At 46.5% G+C, this 20,000-nt stretch overlaps 1 protein-coding gene across 11 annotated transcripts in view; it reads left to right on the top strand.

The window, feature by feature from the left end:
- Window positions 1–20,000, top strand: part of strbp (spermatid perinuclear RNA binding protein) — an 83,113-nt gene that overhangs the window by 44,455 nt on the left and 18,658 nt on the right. For 10 of the 11 annotated variants that reach the window (XM_053687008.1, XM_053687002.1, XM_053687006.1 and 7 more), the window contains 10 exons: window positions 1,102–1,244; window positions 6,252–6,487; window positions 7,009–7,198; window positions 8,841–8,985; window positions 12,688–12,782; window positions 13,255–13,350; window positions 13,732–13,843; window positions 15,299–15,396; window positions 18,369–18,474; window positions 19,117–19,200. In XM_053687008.1, the coding sequence (XP_053542983.1) occupies window positions 1,242–1,244; window positions 6,252–6,487; window positions 7,009–7,198; window positions 8,841–8,985; window positions 12,688–12,782; window positions 13,255–13,350; window positions 13,732–13,843; window positions 15,299–15,396; window positions 18,369–18,474; window positions 19,117–19,200 (1,165 nt within the window). In that variant the 5' untranslated portion in view covers window positions 1,102–1,241. The remainder of the gene's footprint in view (window positions 1–1,101; window positions 1,245–6,251; window positions 6,488–7,008; window positions 7,199–8,840; window positions 8,986–12,687; window positions 12,783–13,254; window positions 13,351–13,731; window positions 13,844–15,298; window positions 15,397–18,368; window positions 18,475–19,116; window positions 19,201–20,000) is intronic. The other variant, XM_053687011.1, reaches the window with a different exon arrangement.

Raw genomic sequence — 20,000 nt, 5'->3', positions numbered from 1 at the left:
CCAAAAATCAACTGATTCCAATCTATCGCTGATTGATTCTCCCAATCCTGCACATCACTTTAGTCAATATTCATGCTGCCATGAATCCATCCATCCATCTCTCCATCCATCCATCTATCTCTCCATCTATCCATCCATCTCTCCATCGATCCATCCATCTCTCCATGCATCCATATCCTATCACAGTTCCTCTCTCTACTCTTGCCTTTGTGCTGCAAGTGGTGCAAGAAGTCTGATCTTACTCATTAACAGTCAGATCTTATTTATTTATTTAATCTTTTAAATTATCTTTTGATCTTTTTTGGAGCCCTGTAACCTCTTTCATCCCCCGTTGTAAGTCTGAGAGACCGACAGGTGAGGCACGCTTTCTGCGTGACTCATCCACGGAAATATCGAATCTCATCCACGGATTATTCCAGTGAAACGATCCCAGTGTTGGGGATTAGTTCAGATCAAAAGGGATTAACCTGCAGCATTTGATCAACAAATTCCTATCGCCGCAAACGATGTGACAAAGCGGCGAGGAGCACGTCCGTCCGACAGCTACACGTGGCACAGCCGTCCGTGTTCAGGAGACGAGGGAGCAAAATTAGCCTGGCTTTCTGGATAGGAAGGGCTTACTTCTCTCTCTCTCTCTCTCTCTCTCTCTCTCTCTCTCCTGTCAATCACAGCGTCCAATCGTGTGCGTCTGTGATTGAGGTGTGTGGAAGAGGGCGGATAGCGCTCTCCTCCAGATGTTGCACTGAGGCACAGCTGTTTGAAAACGACGCGGTCGGCTGGCTTGATGCGTCTTGAAGGAAGCACGTGTTCACCTTCACACCGGCTGTCACGTGATTGGTGGAGAGCTGGATGATGGGTGGGGATTGGGATAAACGAATCTAAAGCGTCACTTGTCATGTATTATGAAATATATTCTTCATTCTGCTTCTAGACCGCATATAATGGAGAAAAGATTCATGAATGTGTGTGTATTGTCTCGGCTGCTGATATTCTGCTTCGTCTCCTTCATGGAATAAAACATGATGACTGACTCACACTCTCTCTCTCTCTCTCTCTCTCTCTCTCTCTCTCTCTCTCTCTCTCTCTCTCTCTCTCTCTCAGGTCTCGGTGGTGTCGGGTGCAGCGGGGGGACAGAGAGCCAAGCGCATGAGGAAGGGGCGTCTGGAGACCCCTGTCCCCACACACGGCGCTTGCACACACGCGCACCACGTAGTTAAAGGGAGACACGCCCACCAGCAGCCATGGTAAGCTTGCTTGCTTGTTTGTTTGTTTTTTGCACACACATGCACACTTGTGATAATGTATACTTGTGTTTCCTCGATCCAGTTTGTGTTAAACACGCTGGCGCTGCGCTGACGTTATTCTGTAATAGATCTGCCGTGCTGCTTCATCGCTTCCATGAAACGCTTCGTCTAAACCCGATACGGAAGATCCTGTGTGCTCCTGGAGATGTTTATTTAATGACTGCTGCTGTCAGAATCTCGATAGTATACACGCGCGCACACACACATACTCTGATTGATAGATGGAGGAATGGGTGGATGGACAGGTAAATGGGGAGGAATGGGTGAAGGGTTGGAGAGAGGGATGGTTGGAGGGATCAAAGGAGGGATGGGTGGGTGGAGGGAGGGATGGATCGAAGGAGTGATGGGTGGGTGGATGGTGGGCCAAAGATGGGATTGGTAGAAGGACGGAGGGATGGGTGAATGGAGAGAGGGATGGGTGGATGGAGGGATGGATGGTTGGAGAGAGGGATGGTTGGAGGGATCAAAGGAGGGATGGGTGAATGGACAGGTACATGGATGGATAGAGGGAGGGATGGAGGGATTGAAGGAGGGATGGGTGAAGGGGGAGAGAGGGAAGGGTGGAGGGATGGAGAGAAGGAAGAACTCTGCTGTGTGAAGCGCCGCTCCTCCACACACTCACCTGTAATTTAACCTTCGATTACAGCTACAGTGAGATGTCAAGCTCTGCTGATAACATCCAAAAGTAACACACACAGAGAGAGACAGAGGGGGTGGGGGGGAGAAAGAGAGAGAGCACGAGAGAGAGCGCGAGAGAGAGGGAGATATGAGGGTTTGATAAATGGCTCGGTGCTGCAGCGGGGTCTCGGGGGAGTGCGAAGGCTGTGCGTTTGAATTATTAACGCGTGTGCAACGGACAGGCCTCATAAATAAACCAGCGCAATCAGCACAGCACCAGCGCTAATGCTAATCCTGCAGCAACGCTACGACCTTGGGCTCATTTGTGTGTCTCTCTCTCTCTCTCATGCGCGCGCACACACACACACACACACACACACACACACACACACACACACACTTCTTTCTCTATCTCTCCCTCATGTGTCTATGCATTGATCGATTTATTGTTGAGAGAAAGTGCTGACCTTGCTGGAGTCTCTCTCACACGCACGCGCGCACACACACACACGCACGCACATGTGCACGTCATCTTTACACACTCTGTAATCTTAACAGCCTGTCGTAAACACTAACACTGAACAGTAGCATTGGGATGAGCCACACACACATCATTGCATTCTGGGTAATCGTTGGGATTTCCGCTTCCTCTGGCAGATGTTCAGGATGTGATCAGTGGTCATTGTGTGGAGGTGCATAGTGTAGTCACGCTCTCTTGGCTGTGGCTACTCGGAAGCAGTCGTGTGTGTGTGTGTGTGTGTGTGTGTGAGAGAATTTTTAATGCAGCACTCCACAGGCCTTTGTCACTTGAAGTGCAGTCACACTTTTGGCTGCACACTCACCTTGTGGCTGTCTTCACACATGCATGCACACACACACGCACACACACACCGCTCACGTTCCTTGAGTAAAAATACCCATTGAATTTTAATGAGCTGAAAGGTTTTAGTTTTGAATGCATTTGAATATTAATGAGCCTGCACTATACAGTACAGTGGTGCTTGAAAGTTTGTGAACCCTTTAGAATTTTCTACATTTCTGCATAAATATGTCCTAAAACATCATCAGATTTTCACACGAGTCTTAAAAGTAGATAACGCGAACCCAGTTAAACAAACGATGCACAAATATTACACTCGGTCGTTTATTTATTGAGGGAAATGATCCAGTATTGCGTATCTGTGATGGCAAAAGTATGTGCACCTTTGCTTTCAGTATGTGGTGTGACCCCCTTGTGCAGTAATAACTGCAGATAAGCGTTTGGGGTAAGTGTTGATCATCTGCACGTCGGCTCGGAGGAGTTTTATCCCGTCCTCAGTACAGAACAGCTTCATCTCTGGGGTGTTGGTGTGTTTCCTCATATGAACTGCTCGCTTCAGGATCTTCCACAACATCTCTACTGAATTAAGGTCAGGACTTTGACTCGGCCGTTCCAGAACATTCACTTTATTCTTCTTTAACCGTTCTTTGGTAGAACGACCGAGCACGATCGAGCATGACCGAGCACGACCATTTTGTGGCGACTCTCCAAAAACTCACTCGGACCATGCTTGGCTAATGAAGTTTTGGACACCTTTAGACGAACTGTTTTTACTTCCAAGTTTGTTAAACTGCTTCCTTACACAACGTGATCTTTGGAGGTCGACCCCAAGGCAAGGCGAAAGCATCCTAAACATCAACTCCAACAACAATCTCCACGCCATTTTCATGGAATATATATAATATATATCACGATGAGTTGATTGGTTTAAAAATATGAGTCAAAACCACAGTTTTGGAGTCGATTCCACACACTGAAAATGATCGTCTGGCGTCCTAACTCCTCATGGCATAAACATGGTAAAGAGGAGTGAATCGTGAGTCTACCAGCAGCATCTGCAATACATTAAGCACCTCTGGTAGAAATGTTCTGTACAGCTGTTAAGCAAAACAAAGCCACTGTGTGTGTGTGTGTGTGTGTGTGCGCACAGACTGTGTTATGTTTAATCTGAAATGTATGTGCAATATGACTCATCACGTCGCATCGGTTGCAGCAGCAGATATTCGAAACGGTGCACTGATTCAATTCAGGAGATCTTTCCACCCCAAGTGTGAGGACATGTGTTCGAGCATGAGTGTGTGATTAAGATCCAGCGCTTGGCTGTTGAACACACTCTTAAACACACTCCTGCGGTGAGTTTTACACCCGTGCCCTATTAGAAACGCCTCATAAACTTTACTCTGACTGTTAAATACAGCAGCATGGAGATCTCTCACACACACACACACACACACACACACACACACTGCCAGTGGGTACACGCACACATTCAGTTGAGGACGTCTTCAGTTTTTGCAAGCATTACATATCTAGATTTGAACACATTCTTTCATTCTTCCCGGCAGCTCTTCTCAAGTTCAGTCAGATCGGATGAGGAGCGTCTGTGAGCGGCCATCTTCATCTCCCTTTACAGATGTTCTACGGGGTTCAAGTCTGGGCTTTGGCCGAGCCAGTCTGTGCCATTCAGTGACGTATCCTGAAGCCACTCCAGAATTGTCTCGGGTGTATGGTTCTGTACCCTCGCCTAGATCTACGTGAAGACTCTCTACGGAGAGTTCCTCGGACACGATGGATTGGTTTTCGTTCTGACGTACACTCTGGACCTTTTGGGGATCCTTACATGCACACAAGTGTGTGCCTTTTTGTCAATCTTCTCCGTCCAATCAGTTCCTTCGTCTTCATTACGTGGGGTGTGGACGTGAGACACACGTTCACACTGCTTTACCGCTGGGTGGATAGGAAGGAGAACTTCCTGCAGTTTCCATATACTGAAGAAAACTAGACCCGATATAACCGGATCTTAAACATTATGGCAAAAAAAAAAAACAACAACAACAATCTGACACTGCTGACTCGGACAGGATTTAAATTTCCTGAGATGTATCCGTCTCCTCTTTCATACACACGTCGTGCTGAAGGAGAAACGCACACCACTAATGTACACCTCCTATTCTGCAGATATTTGTCGAGATGTTTGAACAAACACACACACACACACACACACACACACACACACACGCCTCTTCTTGTATGAGGAAACTATAAGAGAGAAACCAGACTGAAGGTCCGCTTGCTACGGCGCAGAAGTTACACAGACGTTACGAGACTTGATGTACAGAACGTCATCCGCTATAGAAAGTACGGCCCGGAGAGCGAAGACGCCGTGCATATGGAACGGATCTAACGCTAAGGCGAGCCAAAAAAGAGAGCCGTATGGCAGCGTATAAACGAGACGTGACGTTCCTGCACCTCGCGCACCTTTTTATTCCGATTTCGCCGGCTCAGCAGAAGGTGTGCGTTCTTCACTGGATTGAGAAACGCATGCGTAAAGATTTTTAATCCCGCGTATAAATAAAACTCCTCTGGCTCAGGAAATGGTTTCATTTCATTCTGGACTAAATGAACACAGCAGCGGAATAGAGAGCTGTTGTTACATACACCGCTAAATCATAAGCAAGCGCTCAGGCTTTTTCTTTGATATTTTTGAAATACTACGCGAGGAATGAAACACCGTGTGGCATTTTACGGGAAGATGATCCGCGCCAGAGTGGCGTGACGGAGCGGAGTTACTGTCACCACCAAGTGTTTCATTCCGCTTATACCACAGCGATTGCACATTTTTATTCATTTACGAATGAGATGTTGGACGTTTTATCCGTTTTTATAGTTTAATGTTTAATATTGTGCGAAGCAAGTTAGCGGCTAAAAACAGTTGTTCCCTCACCAGCCTCTCTGTTTTGTTTTTTCCTCCCCTCTGTCTTGAAGTAACCACGTCACCGCTGACTGTTGCAAAGCGCTGACACTGGAGACTCCTTCCATAATTGTTCCTTCCAAATATACGGAATACGTCGCCATGTGAACGAGCCGTTACTATAGACACGATAGGCACGTCAATATAAGCTTGTGATTTGCATCTGCGCTACGGTCAGAGCTGCTCTGACCAATCGCAGTCCAGAATTTGACAGCACTGTGGTGTATTAATCATATGTATGATAGAGCTTTAATAGGAGTTTAGGGAAAGCAAGAAGGTGGACTTGAGGAGCATATTGAAGATTTGTGGTGTAGGGAGAGGAGAGGGAGGATGGGGAAAAGTCAAAGGGCTGAAGGAGCGGGACGAGAGAGAGAGTGGAGAGGGAGCAATAAGGTTCAACGCCTTATTAAAAATGAATCTGTGCTGAAATTGGTTTTGTCCCTGTAAGAATTAGGTTTAAGACATGAGTACTGTGAAGATGCTACAGTCCTGTATGATTATTATAACTCCTCCTCTTTCTCCCCCTCTTCTCTCTCAGAGGTCCATCCGCTCCTTCGGAAACGACGACCGTCACGTCATGGCGAAACACTCCACCATCTACCCGTCCTCCGAGGCACTGGAAGCCATACAGAGTCTCGTCTCCACTGTCGAGTGCGCTCTCAAACACGTCTCCGATTGGATGGACCGGCCGCAGGCCGAGCAGCCGAGCCAATCCAGCGGGCAGGAGGAGGAGACGGAGGCCAGCGCCGACGAATCGGCAGAGGAAAGCACCAAGTGAGTGACTCCACTCCACTCCAACTCATTCACTCCACTGAGAGAGACAGACGCAGACAGAGAGACAGACACATGTTGACTAAGAGAGGGAGAGAGTGAGACAGAGACGCGCTGACGGAGAGGGAGAGAGTGAGACACTAAGAGGGTGAGACCTGAACTTGAGCTGGACTGAGTGTGACACAGACAGAGTGAGACTGAGAGTGTGACTACAAAGTCCTGCGATGCCGAGAGAAGAGTCTCCTCACCCGACTGGTCCTGAACCTCAGCTCACTAACACGCACCAACCCTCCTCTACACCCGGAGCTGCCACGCATTAGACCAATCAGACCATAACACTACAGAAACACAACTACATCACCCACTGGAACACACAAAGCACAAAGTAAAATGTAGTGCTGTCTGGCCCTGAATCCACACTGTAGCTGTGTACCTGAGAAATCATCTCTCTCTCTCTCTCTCTCTCTCTCTCTCTCTCTCTCTCTCTCTCTCTCTCTCTCTCTCTCTCTCTCTCTCTCTCTCAGTGAGGGCAGTAGCAGCAGCAGTAGTGGGGGTGATGGCAGGGTGCTGTGTGGGGTGATGCGGATCGGCCTGGTGGCTAAAGGGCTGCTCATTAAAGACGACATGGACCTGGAGCTGGTGCTCATGTGTCGAGAGAAACCCACACACACACTGCTGCGCACCGTCTGTGATAACCTCCCACTGCAGATAGAGGTACACACACACACACACACACACACACACACACACACCTGCGTTAGTACGTTACTTCGTTTCTGCTTTGATCCAGCTAGCTTTAGAAGCGATGCTATGGATACTACTGTTTCTTACTAATTAAAAACAAAAACAAAAAAAACCTCTGAACAGGCCACGCCCACCAAGAGACAAACTACAAGTGTGACAGAACCGTGGTGTACACACACTTTCATTCTATTTTTATACACTGATTCTGAGGTGTGTTAAATACTGAGTGTTTGGCAATACTAGTGCTGTGAGGGATATGTTGGGTGGGGGGGTGTGTGTGTGTGTGTGTGTGTGTGTGTGTGTGTGAGAGAGAGGGAGACAGAGACAGGGCAGCAACACTGGCACTAACAAGCTCAGTCTATTTATATTCATCACGTGTAATTAATCTGATTCCACCAGCCGCAAACTTCCCTTCATTATACAGATATATATCCCCAGCAGAGCAGGAGACCACCGCCCAGCCTCCTAGTCAGAGCACACACACACACACACACACACACACACACACACAATGCACACACTACTCACTCACTCACATAGTGCACACATACAATGCACACACAATACACACATATTGCACACACTACACACATACACACACAATGCACACCCACTGCGCACACGCTACACTGCACACCTACAATGCGCACATACAATGCACACACTGCACACCTACAATGCACACACTGCACACGTACAATGCGCACACACTGCACACATGCAATGCGCACATACAATGCACACACTGCACACGTACAATGCACACAATGCACACACAATGCACACACTGCACATATACAATATACACACCTACAATGCACACACTGCACACGTACAATGCACACACTCTCACATTGCACGCACACACTGTGCACACTGCAGACACTCACTGCGTGCAGGAACACACACGCTACACACACACACTGCAGACACGCACACAGATACAGATCGTATTGAAGGTGGATGATCTGTCAGTAGGATGCTCATAATGTAATAAATCAGCTTATAATGGAACGGCAGTCTTCTCTCTACTGTCTACTGTTACCTTTCTATTCCTCCCTTTCTCTCTATCTCTCACTCTCTCTGTCTCTCTCACTCTCGCTGTCATGAGATTTACGCAGGCACGAAATTCTGTATGTGTATCTAGTCTATCATTATATCCCACACACACACACACACACACACACACACACACACACACACACACACACACACGAGGGGTGATTTACAGAAGGTGTTATTCCCTCATTTAAATCAAAAGAGCAGTGCAGGTTAGAGCCGTGCATGTCTGGAATAGAGGCTGATGTTTTATCTTCTGTAGAAGATCAGGGGAACATTAAATTCCTGTAAAAATATATTTGAATTTTAATTACTGTAAAGATGTAATATTTGAATACATTTGAATAATAATGAGCCTGTAATGTTCTATAATGTTCTACTGGCACAGACATCGGTGAACATCCGTAGTTTGTCACTTAAACACTTAAAAAACCCCACAAGGATTATCATCACTATCCTCAACTTCAGTTTCTCTTCAGGAGACGAGTCTGATCTTACACATTTGACTGGATAATTTGCCTTTAACTCTGTGACCTTTGACCTTTTCTGACAGAAGCTAACAGAAGAGAAGTACGAGGTCGAGAGCAGTGTCCCCAAGGCGGCCATTTTGATTCGCAATACAGCGGAGCCCAAACTCACACTGAAGGTCACACTCACTTCACCACAGATCCGAGAGGACGGCGAGACAGGAGAGCAAGGTACCGCCGTGGGTAGGGGGCTGTGGGGGGGGGGGGGGAGTGCGAGAGAGGGCATTGGTAAACAAATGTGATTTAAAAAAATGATGCAAATATAAGGAAAGATCAGTGTGTGTGTGTGTGTGTGTGTGTGTGTGTGCGCGCATTTGCGTTTTTATAAGGATTCTTTCATTATACTCTGAGGACACACACACACACACACACACACACACACACCGACACAAAACAGTCTCAATGGACCGAAGATGAAAAGTAGATGTAGAATTAAACTAGTTTGTTTCTCTTCATTTCTTTTATTCTCTCCTTCTTTATTTACATCTTTCTTCCTTCTCTCTCTCTCTCTCTCTGTCTTCCCATTCTCATTTTTTTTTCCTCTCCTCCTGTGTCTGTCCCCCATCTCCCTCTCTTTCTCTTTCTGTAGCTCTTGGTTTCTCTCTCTCTCTCTCTCTCTCTCTCTCTCTCTATCTCTCTCTCTATCTCTCTCTCTCTCTCTCTCTCTCTCTCTCTCTCTCTCTCTCTCTCTCTCTCTGTCTGTGTCAGATGTGAGGATGGAGATTGGGTTGGGAAGTGGAGCAGTGTGTATCCACTTTTACAGATCAATATCTACACTGCTTACTTACATCCATCTTTCTCTGCATGAGAGAGAGAGAGAGAGAGAGAGAGAGAGAAAGCTGTAGATCACATCACCACTCATATTTCTGACTTGGGTCAAAGACCTTGTCCCCATAGGAACGGCTCAATCTCTGACTGACTGTCCAGATGATAAAACTCATCACACACACACACACACACACACGCGCACACACACACACAGCGTGAGAAAGAGATGAGTAGAGAGATCTTCCCCCACACACTGAGTGATGTCCGCTCCTACTGTAGATATATTAAAGGCCACCTGATGTCCACTGATCTGTGATCCACGTGCTAAACCTGCCAGCTAACAGGAAGTGCAGGTGTAATTGATTTGCCCCGAGTCTGCATCCAACAACAAGCCCAGGCAGAACCACCTCATTTACCCCAGATCACTGAGCAGATTCAGAATCCCTTCAGTTTCCTTTCGTCCTGGATAAATGGAGTGGAGAGGTTCAGGCCCGCGGTGCGTCTTAATCACGTAATTTGATGCCTTTTGATAACGTAGAGAAAAAAGACGACTCGTGGTCACATAAAATGTGGACCAGGAAGGTTCTTTACAGTGAGAGAACATCAAAGAGAAACTACGTGGAGCAACGTTCATCCGGAGACGGACAATAGCAGAGAGACTGGAACGGAGAGGTGGAGAGAGCTATGGAGATGGAGAGACTGGGAGTGAGGGAGACAGACACAGATGGAGAGACAGTAAGATGGGCACATGGATGGAGAGATGGACAAGGAGAGAGAGGTGGTTAACAAAAGAAGCTGATGTAGAGAGAGACACGGAAAAAGAGAGCGAGACAGAGAGTGAGACAGAAACGGAGATGGTGAGAGTTGTGATAAGTGGCGGAGTGATGGAGTGATGGACAGACACGACTGAGACAGACACTGAAAGGGAGAGATAGACACAGAGATGGAGATGGGTTGGATGGAGGAGACGACATGTAGAGAGACAGACACTGAAAAAGAGAGAAGATGATGTAGACAGAAAGGAAGTGATGAGGGAGATGGACGGGGCAGAGAGTGAGACGGACAGCGGTGGAGATAGAGATAAATGTAGAGAGAGACTGAGACACAGAGACACTGAGAAAGGGACAGACAGTGGAGAGAGACACAGATGCAGAGAGAGAAATATAGCGCGAGAGAGACAAAGATGGAGAAAGAGAGAGAGAGAGAGACAGGGATGCTGAGAGAGAGAGAGAGAGAGAGAGAGAGAGAGAATGAAACGGAGAAAGAGAGACGCAGAGAGAGTGAGACAGACAGTGGAGAGAGACAGAGACGCAGAGAGATAAATATAGCGCGAGAGAGACAAAGATGGAGAAAGAGAGAGACAGACAGCCAGTGGAGAGAGAGACAGGGATGCTGAGAGATAATATAGAGAGAGAGCAGCTGAAACGGAGAAAGAGAGAGACAGCCAGACACAGTAGAGCAAGAGAGAGACGCAGAGAGATAAATATAGAGCCTGGGCCGGAGAGAGAGAGAGAGAGAGAGAGAGAGAGAGAGAGAGAGAGAACGGACAGTGAGACAGATCTGAGGGTTTTATTTGAGCGGCTGTAGTTAAGCAGGTCTCTGCTGTGCTGCTCTGATTAAATCCCATGCTGGAGAAGTGAAATAGAGACACGCGTGCTCATTATCAGCGCCTGATCTCCATGTAGAGCGCTGTGATTAATCTCCTGCACCCGTTTTCTCCCTCTCCACCAATCCCTCACTGGGTTAGCTTTTTTCTTTTATTTCTTCTTTATTGCGTTCATTAAATATCCGCCGTACAACAACACGGCGTCCTCCGAGAGTCGGTAGCGCACTCTGAAAAGATACTGTGCGTGTGTGTGTGTGTGCGCTTGTGTGTATGTCTCTCTCTCTTACAGATGTAACTGTTCTAACATTGCCCACTGCATGTGAACATTTACTCCACCGTAGATCCGAGCAGTCCGGCACCGATTCGCTAAAGGTCTTAGCACACACGCAGATCTCTCTAGATCTGAGCCTGATGTTTCTCTCCATCAGGCCACGCCCACTGTCTCTCATGACCGCTCAGAGTTTCGTACAGAAACTCCACACGGGCATGCTAAGACCTGTTAGCAAATCCCGCCCACTTCCCTGCCCCAGTTTCCAGCCCATGAGATGGCACCGAATCGACCGATCAGAAGCCCGGGTTTCATTTTCTGGCTCCTCGTGGTTACTTTGTTCATTTTTCACCTAAAATAGCAGGCGATTAAAAAACAGCTAATTATAATAGTTAATGAATGAATTAACGGGCAAATTAAATGCGCCAGCGTGCTGGGGTTCCGGTTGCTCGGAGACCTGACAGCGGAGGTTTAAAAAGTGGTCACTAACATAACGTGATCACGTTAGGCAAGATACACGGGTGTCGGATCATTATCCTTTTCTAGCTACATCTCTCATCGTGTTTGCGCTACGGGCAAGTCGTCGTCCAACGTGACGTCCTCTCGTCACGTGACACTGAAAGCGTCTGTATTTTCCCTGGACACGTTTAACCTGTGAGATTGACCATCGTTACGCTTAACGCGGTCTTTCGCAGTGATGTCTGTTGGTAAATGAGACCTTTTAGCTGTACGCTGAACGCGTGCCGTGACGACGTCACGTGACTCGTCTCGGCCCAAACCTGCGGTAATTTAGAAAAACATTGCTCCTCTGAATATAACGCAGTTTCCTTGATTTTGTGTCCGTTTCTGCGATCGCATACTTGCGAAATATTGGAGCGGCTGAAATATTTACACTCGTGCTGCTGTAAAAAAAAAAAAAAGTTCGACAACTTTTTACGTGGAAGTTTAACTACGCTGTGGTAGGTCCAGTTTTTTATTTATTTATTTATTTATTTTCCTCAAAGCTTAAAAGTAACTCAGAGAGGGGCGTGGCTTACGATCGGTCAGTTCTCATCTCATTTGGATGCACTGGACTTGGGTCACTCGGCATCGCCCCACCATTCCTGAACCTTAACAGAGCCATCGTGTGTGTGTGTGTGTGTGTGTGTGTGTGTGTGTGTGTGTGTGTGTATGCATATACGTGTGTATGCGTGTGTGATTTGATTTCTTGTCCCGTTCTTCTCGCCGATAGAGAGCGTTGTTGAGGCGAGCGAGCCGTCGGACCTGCTGGATAGACAGAGGTGCCTGGTGGCGCTGGCCTCTCTGCGACATGCTAAATGGTTCCAGGTTGGCGCTCTCTTTCTCTCATTGTTATTGTAGCCTTATGACCTTCACTTAAAAAAATAATAATAAACCTAATGACTTAAAGTTCTGTTATTATCGTAAGGCTACAAAAGCAATTGTTACACACTTTTTTTTGCCTTGTTTGTTTATTTTTATTTTATTTTATTTTTTTTGTAACCTGCTTGTTTGTCATTAAAAAAATTGTCAAGTGCTTTTACCTGGACCCTCCTCCTCCTCCTCCTCCTCCTCCTCCCCCCCGTCTCCCTCCTCACCCTCCTCACCTGAACCCATAACATGCTGGACCTCTGATCACACAGAGTTCCATGTTCACACACACACACACACACACACACACACACACACACACACACACACACACACACTAACCGAGAGCAGAGTAAGACTGAAGTCACGGGTTGTGTTGCGAGTGCTGTTAGCGTCGTTAGCTCACGCCGATACACCTGTATCTCCTCAGGCGAGAGTAAACGGCTTAAAATCAGGAGTGATCGTTTTACGGATTCTGAGGGACATGTGCAATCGAGTGCCGGCCTGGGAACCTCTCAAAGGATGGGTGAGTGTCGGTACTTTCAGGAACAGTGAAATAAATAAAATACCTGGCGGTGTTCTTTCTTTCTTTCGCACACTTTCATCGGATCGAAGGTTGAGTTTTTAATAGGGCTGCATTTAAAATGCATCGTAGTTTAATGTTAAATGATCACACTAAATAGCAAACTATATTAAAACATTTGGGCGGGGGGGTGAGAGGAAAAAATATTGCCTTATTGATTGCAGACACTAAGGGTGCGCAAACTTTTGCACGCAGTCGTAAATGTATTGGCTAAACTAGTTATAACATATAATCGTGCTAGCCCTGTCTTTTCACACTTTGTGACACTGGTGAGACGTCGTTACCGAGACCTTTTTTTTCTTCTTTCTTCTTTCCCGTCGTTAGCCGCTGGAGCTGCTGTGTGAGAAGGCCATCGCGACGTGTAACCGGCCGCTGGGAGCCGGAGAGGCTCTGCGCAGGGTCATGGAGTGTCTCGCCTCCGGGATCCTGCTCCCAGGTAAACACCACCCCCGCTGTACAGGGATTACAGCAGCGTGATTATTAGAGATCGACCGATTCATCGGTTTTACCGTCACTTCACCCCGTATTTAGGCGTTCATCTATAATGGGTTATCGGTTGTATAATATCGGATCCACCGATGGATGGTGTTTTTGAGAACTGCGCGCAGGACCGCTATAACAGCCATTAATGCACAAATGAGATGCGATACATAAACGTAGTCGATGTATAGTTTAAGCATCTTGGTGCTAGGAAATAGAGACAAAATCATCGAATATTTTATAAAAAAATAACAAAAAGACCCTACCAGTGCACTTTATTTTTCTGAACTCTTTCAGACTCGTCTGTTTACTGGTGTATGAATAAGAGGGTTTTGTATAAAACTGCGTGTTCAGTTCAGTGGTGTTATCGTTGTGTGGAAAAACAAGTAACACAATAAATAAATGTCGGTTATCGGGCACATAAACATGCAAATAATCCGTATCGGCCATAAAAAATCCATTTCAGTCCATCTCTAGTGATTTCCATTCCTCTGTTTTATGGTCCTGTAATAACCGCAGCCTCGCTCTGTTCACGGCTACTTAACCCTCAACAAACCGCCCGGTAAAGCTCGTCCGAGCGGATGCTGAAATGAAAACCGCGATTATTAGCGGCTTTCCGTAATCCCAGTCAGGGATAGGATAAACGTCCGAGAGGACGGGATCATCTCAATTTTTTAAAAAGCTGTGTAATATGTGTACAGCTTTGATTTGTCTCGGGGTCGCGAGGGTTAACGTGACCTGGTTTTCTCCGTCCCGGTTATAACCAGTTTATCTGCACTCCTCGCATGCTTTTACACGGTTATAATTAATTAATAGTGAAAGATGCACACGTTAATATTTCATCAGATCTACATCTGCATCAGCCTCGCGTCCTCATTGACCTTGTCTTGCCGAGCAGGAAGTGATGCGTAGTTTACCGTAGCTGAAGGATAAAGGGATGGGCGGCAGAGTCGGGGGCGTACGTGTCACGAGGGTTCGGTAATGATAATAGTAATAATTAAGGGGCACTTTTGGGGCAAATGACCCCATATGGAATTTTCTCTGTTGAGTCAGTGTGAGGGTGAAAATTAACACGTACGCTATTAATTCACGTGTGTGAATGTAATGACTCCCAGGAACACGATATATCAGCACTCAGTTTCCGATTTTGTTATTGAATGAACGGAACACTCAAAAAAAAAAAAAAAAAAAAAGAGAGAACGGCGTGTTCGTCTCGAGACGTGGGGTCGTGACCTGTAGTTTGGAGACCCCTGGGGTTTACCGGGACAGTCGCACAGCTCTGACAACGAGCGCGAGCTAGCGCGTGGTGCGTCAGCATGCTAACACGATAACACGATCCAACGTTTTCCTTCATTCATTATTCGTGCTGTTTGTTTGACCTCCGTGTAAGAAGAGTTTCCTCCGTCGTCAGGTGGACCGGGGCTGCACGACCCGTGCGAAAAGGAGCCGACGGATACGCTGGCGGCCATGACGGACGAGCAGGCGGAGGCCATCACGTACAGCGCGCAGGTGACCTCACACTCCACTCACGTCTGATATCTGATGGCACGAGAGCGGATTTGACCTCGAGTCTTTCCCTGATCGTGAATTATAAATCAGAGGGACAGGTGAGGACGGAGAGCGTAGCCTGACGAGTGGAGATCCTTCAGATTACTGAGCGCTGTGTGTGTGTGTGTGTGTGTGTGAGAGAGAGAGTGAGAACTGTGAGCTCAGCCAGAGAATAAGATAAAAAAGAGTCTTACAGTCTTATCTTATCTACTGTCTTCACATTACTGCCAACACAAGCACACACACAGGCCTTATCTGTGCTGGTGAACACACACACACACACACACACACACACACACACACTCACACACACTCACACTCCATCTAGCAGCAGCTCCTTCAAGGCCGGCTGTCTGTAATGTGCGTGGGAAAACGGTGCCCCTGAAACCTGTGTGTTTGTGCGCGCTCTATCATTAAAACAGATCTCTCTACTGAAGGAAGGGGAAATGATACTAGAATGCTTAATTGTATTGCAGAACATCTTCTGAGACTCTGTGAATGGCCTCCCTCTCTTCCTCCCTCTCTTCCTCAGTTCACCGCTCAACTGTCCATTTTATTTTTATTTCTGTAGCAAATTCTCGACTTTAATTAAAGAACCAGTGTGGGGATTTGGGGCGTGGTGGGACCTCGGATTTTTTTTGACCACTCCGTTATTTTTGCTTGCGTTTTCGTTTGTTGGAAATATGAACTGATGGCCGGTGGAGTGCGTGCAGAATAACCACTGCTCCCCGAATCCACGGCCTGAAACGAAACGGCGAGACATGGAAGTCAAAAAGCTTGAAGGGATATGGAGTTTGCACCATGAGCTGGAGGAGAACGGATGGTTGTTATGGCATTCCTGGTGGTCGATGAGGTGTTGGTGGGGGGGTTTCTAGGGTTAGGGTTACTCAGGTGCTAGGTTGTTAGTGGGCGGAGCCATGCCGTTTCCGTTGTCTTCGGTATATCTGAAGTAACTACGAATAAGAAGAGCGTTAAAGCATCGTCCTGTATTACACGTAACCATGTAACTGAACCGCAGTGTTCATAGAGTTACACCTCATGAGGTTTATTTCTGTAGGCTGTGATGTCATGTGACCTACAGAGCCATGAGAGTCGTCGCGATCTCAACGTGAGCTTCGAAAGTCTCGTAACAGCCTTGTGTGACAATCGGTTTCTCTCTCTCTCTTTTTTTTTTTTTTTTCTTTCTTTATTCAAATTGACAATTTTAATACAAGTATTTGAATAAAGCTTTATTCAGTGTCCGTGCATGCTTATGTAGGTGTAGTGTAGCTCTATGAGCACCACCCTTCGGTGCAGTGTTACTGAAATTAGACTGCAGTGACGGAAATGGGACCTGACCGAGTGAGGGCGAGCGTCCTGTCCTGGTTATTCTAACACAGAAACTCACACCCCCAGCAAACTTTCACGCCTCACCAACACGGGAAATGGCGAGTCAGCTCTTCCTGATGCTACAAAATGCTAATTTTGGTTTTCAGAAAATGCGCAGTTTGTTTCCACACCTGCGTACTCGTCAGTGTCGGTGGCCGGGTTTAATAAGTGAAGCTCTCCTCCAGAGCAGTTTATGATGACGTGGTGAAGAGGCAGCGAGTAGCTGTTTAGGAATCTGCTCCGTCAAAATAGAATAATTACTGACCGTTTCGGGGGTTTTTATTTTCTCCCCCTATAATTTATTTAATAGTTGTAATTACAGCAATTGATGGTTTAAAAATAGCTACCTGCAGACTTGAGCGGAGACGGTGGGGGGTGGGTGGGGGATGGGGGATTCTGTGTGTGAGAGAGTGGGAGTGAGATCAAATTGAGTGTACGGCTGTTGATTCGAAAGCACGAAACATAATGACGAGTAATTTGAGCTTTGGTAGATTAGTCTTTAGCAGTCCTTTAACTCTAATAGTTGTGTTTGAACTGATGATGACGTTCCTCCTCTCCGCTGCGCATAGTGTTGATTTAATAAATAAACTCGGGAAGCATGTAGCTTGACTGCTGTTCGTTTACACTGATTTATTAGCGCACTCATTTAGCCGTTCAGCAACCGAAATAATTTTTCGTACTACGAGAGACTTTGAAATCACTGGTACAGACATACTGAGAGGCCACACCTTCACTGTGAGTGACATAAAAAGGCCACACCTCCTTCAGTGCTAATAACATGCTTAAAGGCCCCACCTCCATTGCTAATAATATGCATGAAGGCCACGCCTCCTTCATTGCTAATGATGTGCATAAAGCCACGCCTCCTTCAGTGCTAATGATGTGCATAAAGCCACGTCTCCTTCAGTGCTAATGACTCGCATAAAGGCCACGCCTCCTCAGTGGCTGCTGCACGTGTTGTGTACTAAATATTTGCAGAGGAAGAACAACCCTCACTGAGAACCGATCAGAAGTGTCCATCAACTCTAGTACAGACTTTAGACATGGAGACAGTTCTAACTTCCTGCTCTGAGGTCTGTCTTGTACGTCATGCACTTTTCTTCTGCAGTTTTAAAACGTGTGTGTGAGAGAGAGACTTGCGCAGGTCAGCTGTGCTGCTTGAGGAGTGAGAGGAAGATCAATGCATTAATGCACAGCGTGTCGTGGTTCAGTCCGACCCTGCCCTACTATTTATCGTTTCTGAAAGGATCCGAACTCCCGCTAGTTCTCTTAATGCGAATCTTTCACAAAAATCCATCAGCGCCGAGCCCCCCCCCCCCTTCCCCCATGAACCTCCAGCTGAACACACTGCTGTTGCTAAGCAGTCGGAGTGACCTCGGGGTCACGGCTCAGCTCTGAGAGTTTCATCAGGGTGAAAAACGACGCAGCGGCCGCGTGTTAAAGGAAGCGTGTGGATGTTTTTACGCCTCATATAGCTCAACGTTGTTCTGGGAATGAGCTGACAATTTACTGTCTATTATAACACTGTGTTTTTGTGTGTGTGTGTGTGTGTGCGCGCGTTGCAGCACGCTCTCCGGCTGATGGCTTTCGGTCAGATCTACAAGGTCTTGGAGATGGATCCACTTCCCTCCAACAAACCTTCATCAAAATACCCCTGGTCAGATAAAGAAGGTGTGTGAGTGTGTGTGTGTGTGAGAGAGAGAGAGAGAGAGTTAAAATGTCTTTAAAGTACCTATAAACTAATAAATGTGTAACATTTCTCTTTCTGTCTCACCTCCTCTCTCTTTATCTGTCTCTCTCTCTGTCTTTTTACCTCTCTTCCACTCTCCCTGTCTTACTCTCTCTCTCACTCTCTCTCTCTATCTCTCACCCTGTCCTCTCTCACTCTCTTTCTCTCTATCTCTCTCACCCTGTCCTCTCTCACTCTTTCACCCTATCCTCTATCTCTCTCTCTCTCTCTCTCTCTCACCCACCCTATCCTCTCTCTCTCTTTCACCCTGTCCCCTCTCTCTCTCTCTCTCAACCTCTCACCCTGTCCCCCCTCTCTCTCTCTCACTCTTTCACCCTGTCCTCTATCTCTTGATCTCTCTCTCTCTCTCTACCTCTCTCCCACCCTGTCCTCTATCTCTCTTTCTGACTCATCCTCTCTTATCATGACATCAGACATTTTGAGCATCAGCTCCTTTCACCTCCTACAGCCTCAGAAGCACTTATTCTTACATGTTAAATATTTAAAATCATGATGTGATCTTTATAATTTCACAATATTGAGCTGTTATTATGTTTATTAACGCTGAGGATGTCGTTAATCAGGTTCGGGGCTGAAGAGGCCCTACGAGGACGGCCTGATGGACGACAAAGACCTCATCAAGAAAATGAAACGCAATCTGAGAAAAGGTGACACACACACACACACAAACACACAGAGTGTTTTAAAAATAGCACAGATCACATCTTTCAGATTCATATCATCCACCGTCATCTCTCTCTATAGTTGTGTCGGTTCTGCTTTTCTTCTGTGGTTTATTTGTTTGTCTGAGGAAGCTCTCGCAAGCGCTCTGTTGGTCCTTCACGTAATGGTTCCTTCCATGTCTCTGTCCCTCAGGTTGTGTGTGTGTGTGTGTGTGTGTGTGTGTGTTTGTGTATAGTGTTCTACTCTTCTGCTCCCTGCTCTCTCTCTTCTCCTCCGATGTTTCTCACTAAGGACACACACGGCGTGTCGATGCCGTTGATATTTAATTTCTCAGCGAGTCGCACTGCGCTGCTTCCACAAATCAGCTTTCAGAGGAGCAGAATGTAGCCGTTAAGCCCACAACAGATTAAACGCAGAGAGAGAGACGGATCACACGACACACTACATCTCTCTACTTCATCCATCCATCTTCTATACCGCTTAATCCTTTTCAGGGTCACGGGGAACCTGGAGCCTATTCCAGGGAGCATTATTATTATAATAATAATAATAACAATAATAATAATAATAATAATAACAACAACAACAATAATAATAATAATAATAATAGGTTGACTGTTTTATTGATTAATTGGCACCAATAACCGGTTGCTGGAACTATCCATAGTTTTTCCTGGGAGTGGCTGAGAAGGGTCCTCTGTCATCATACAGTACGAGAGTGGCCTCTAGAGGCGAAATAAAAACTATCACGGACTAATTTTGTTGTGTTATTGGAAGTGTTTTT

Source organism: Ictalurus punctatus, chromosome 16 (assembly GCF_001660625.3).
Source record: "Ictalurus punctatus breed USDA103 chromosome 16, Coco_2.0, whole genome shotgun sequence".
NCBI lineage: Eukaryota > Metazoa > Chordata > Actinopteri > Siluriformes > Ictaluridae > Ictalurus > Ictalurus punctatus.
The sequence above is the reverse complement of the archived record's forward strand: the minus strand, read 5'-3'. Positions and strand labels throughout refer to the sequence as shown.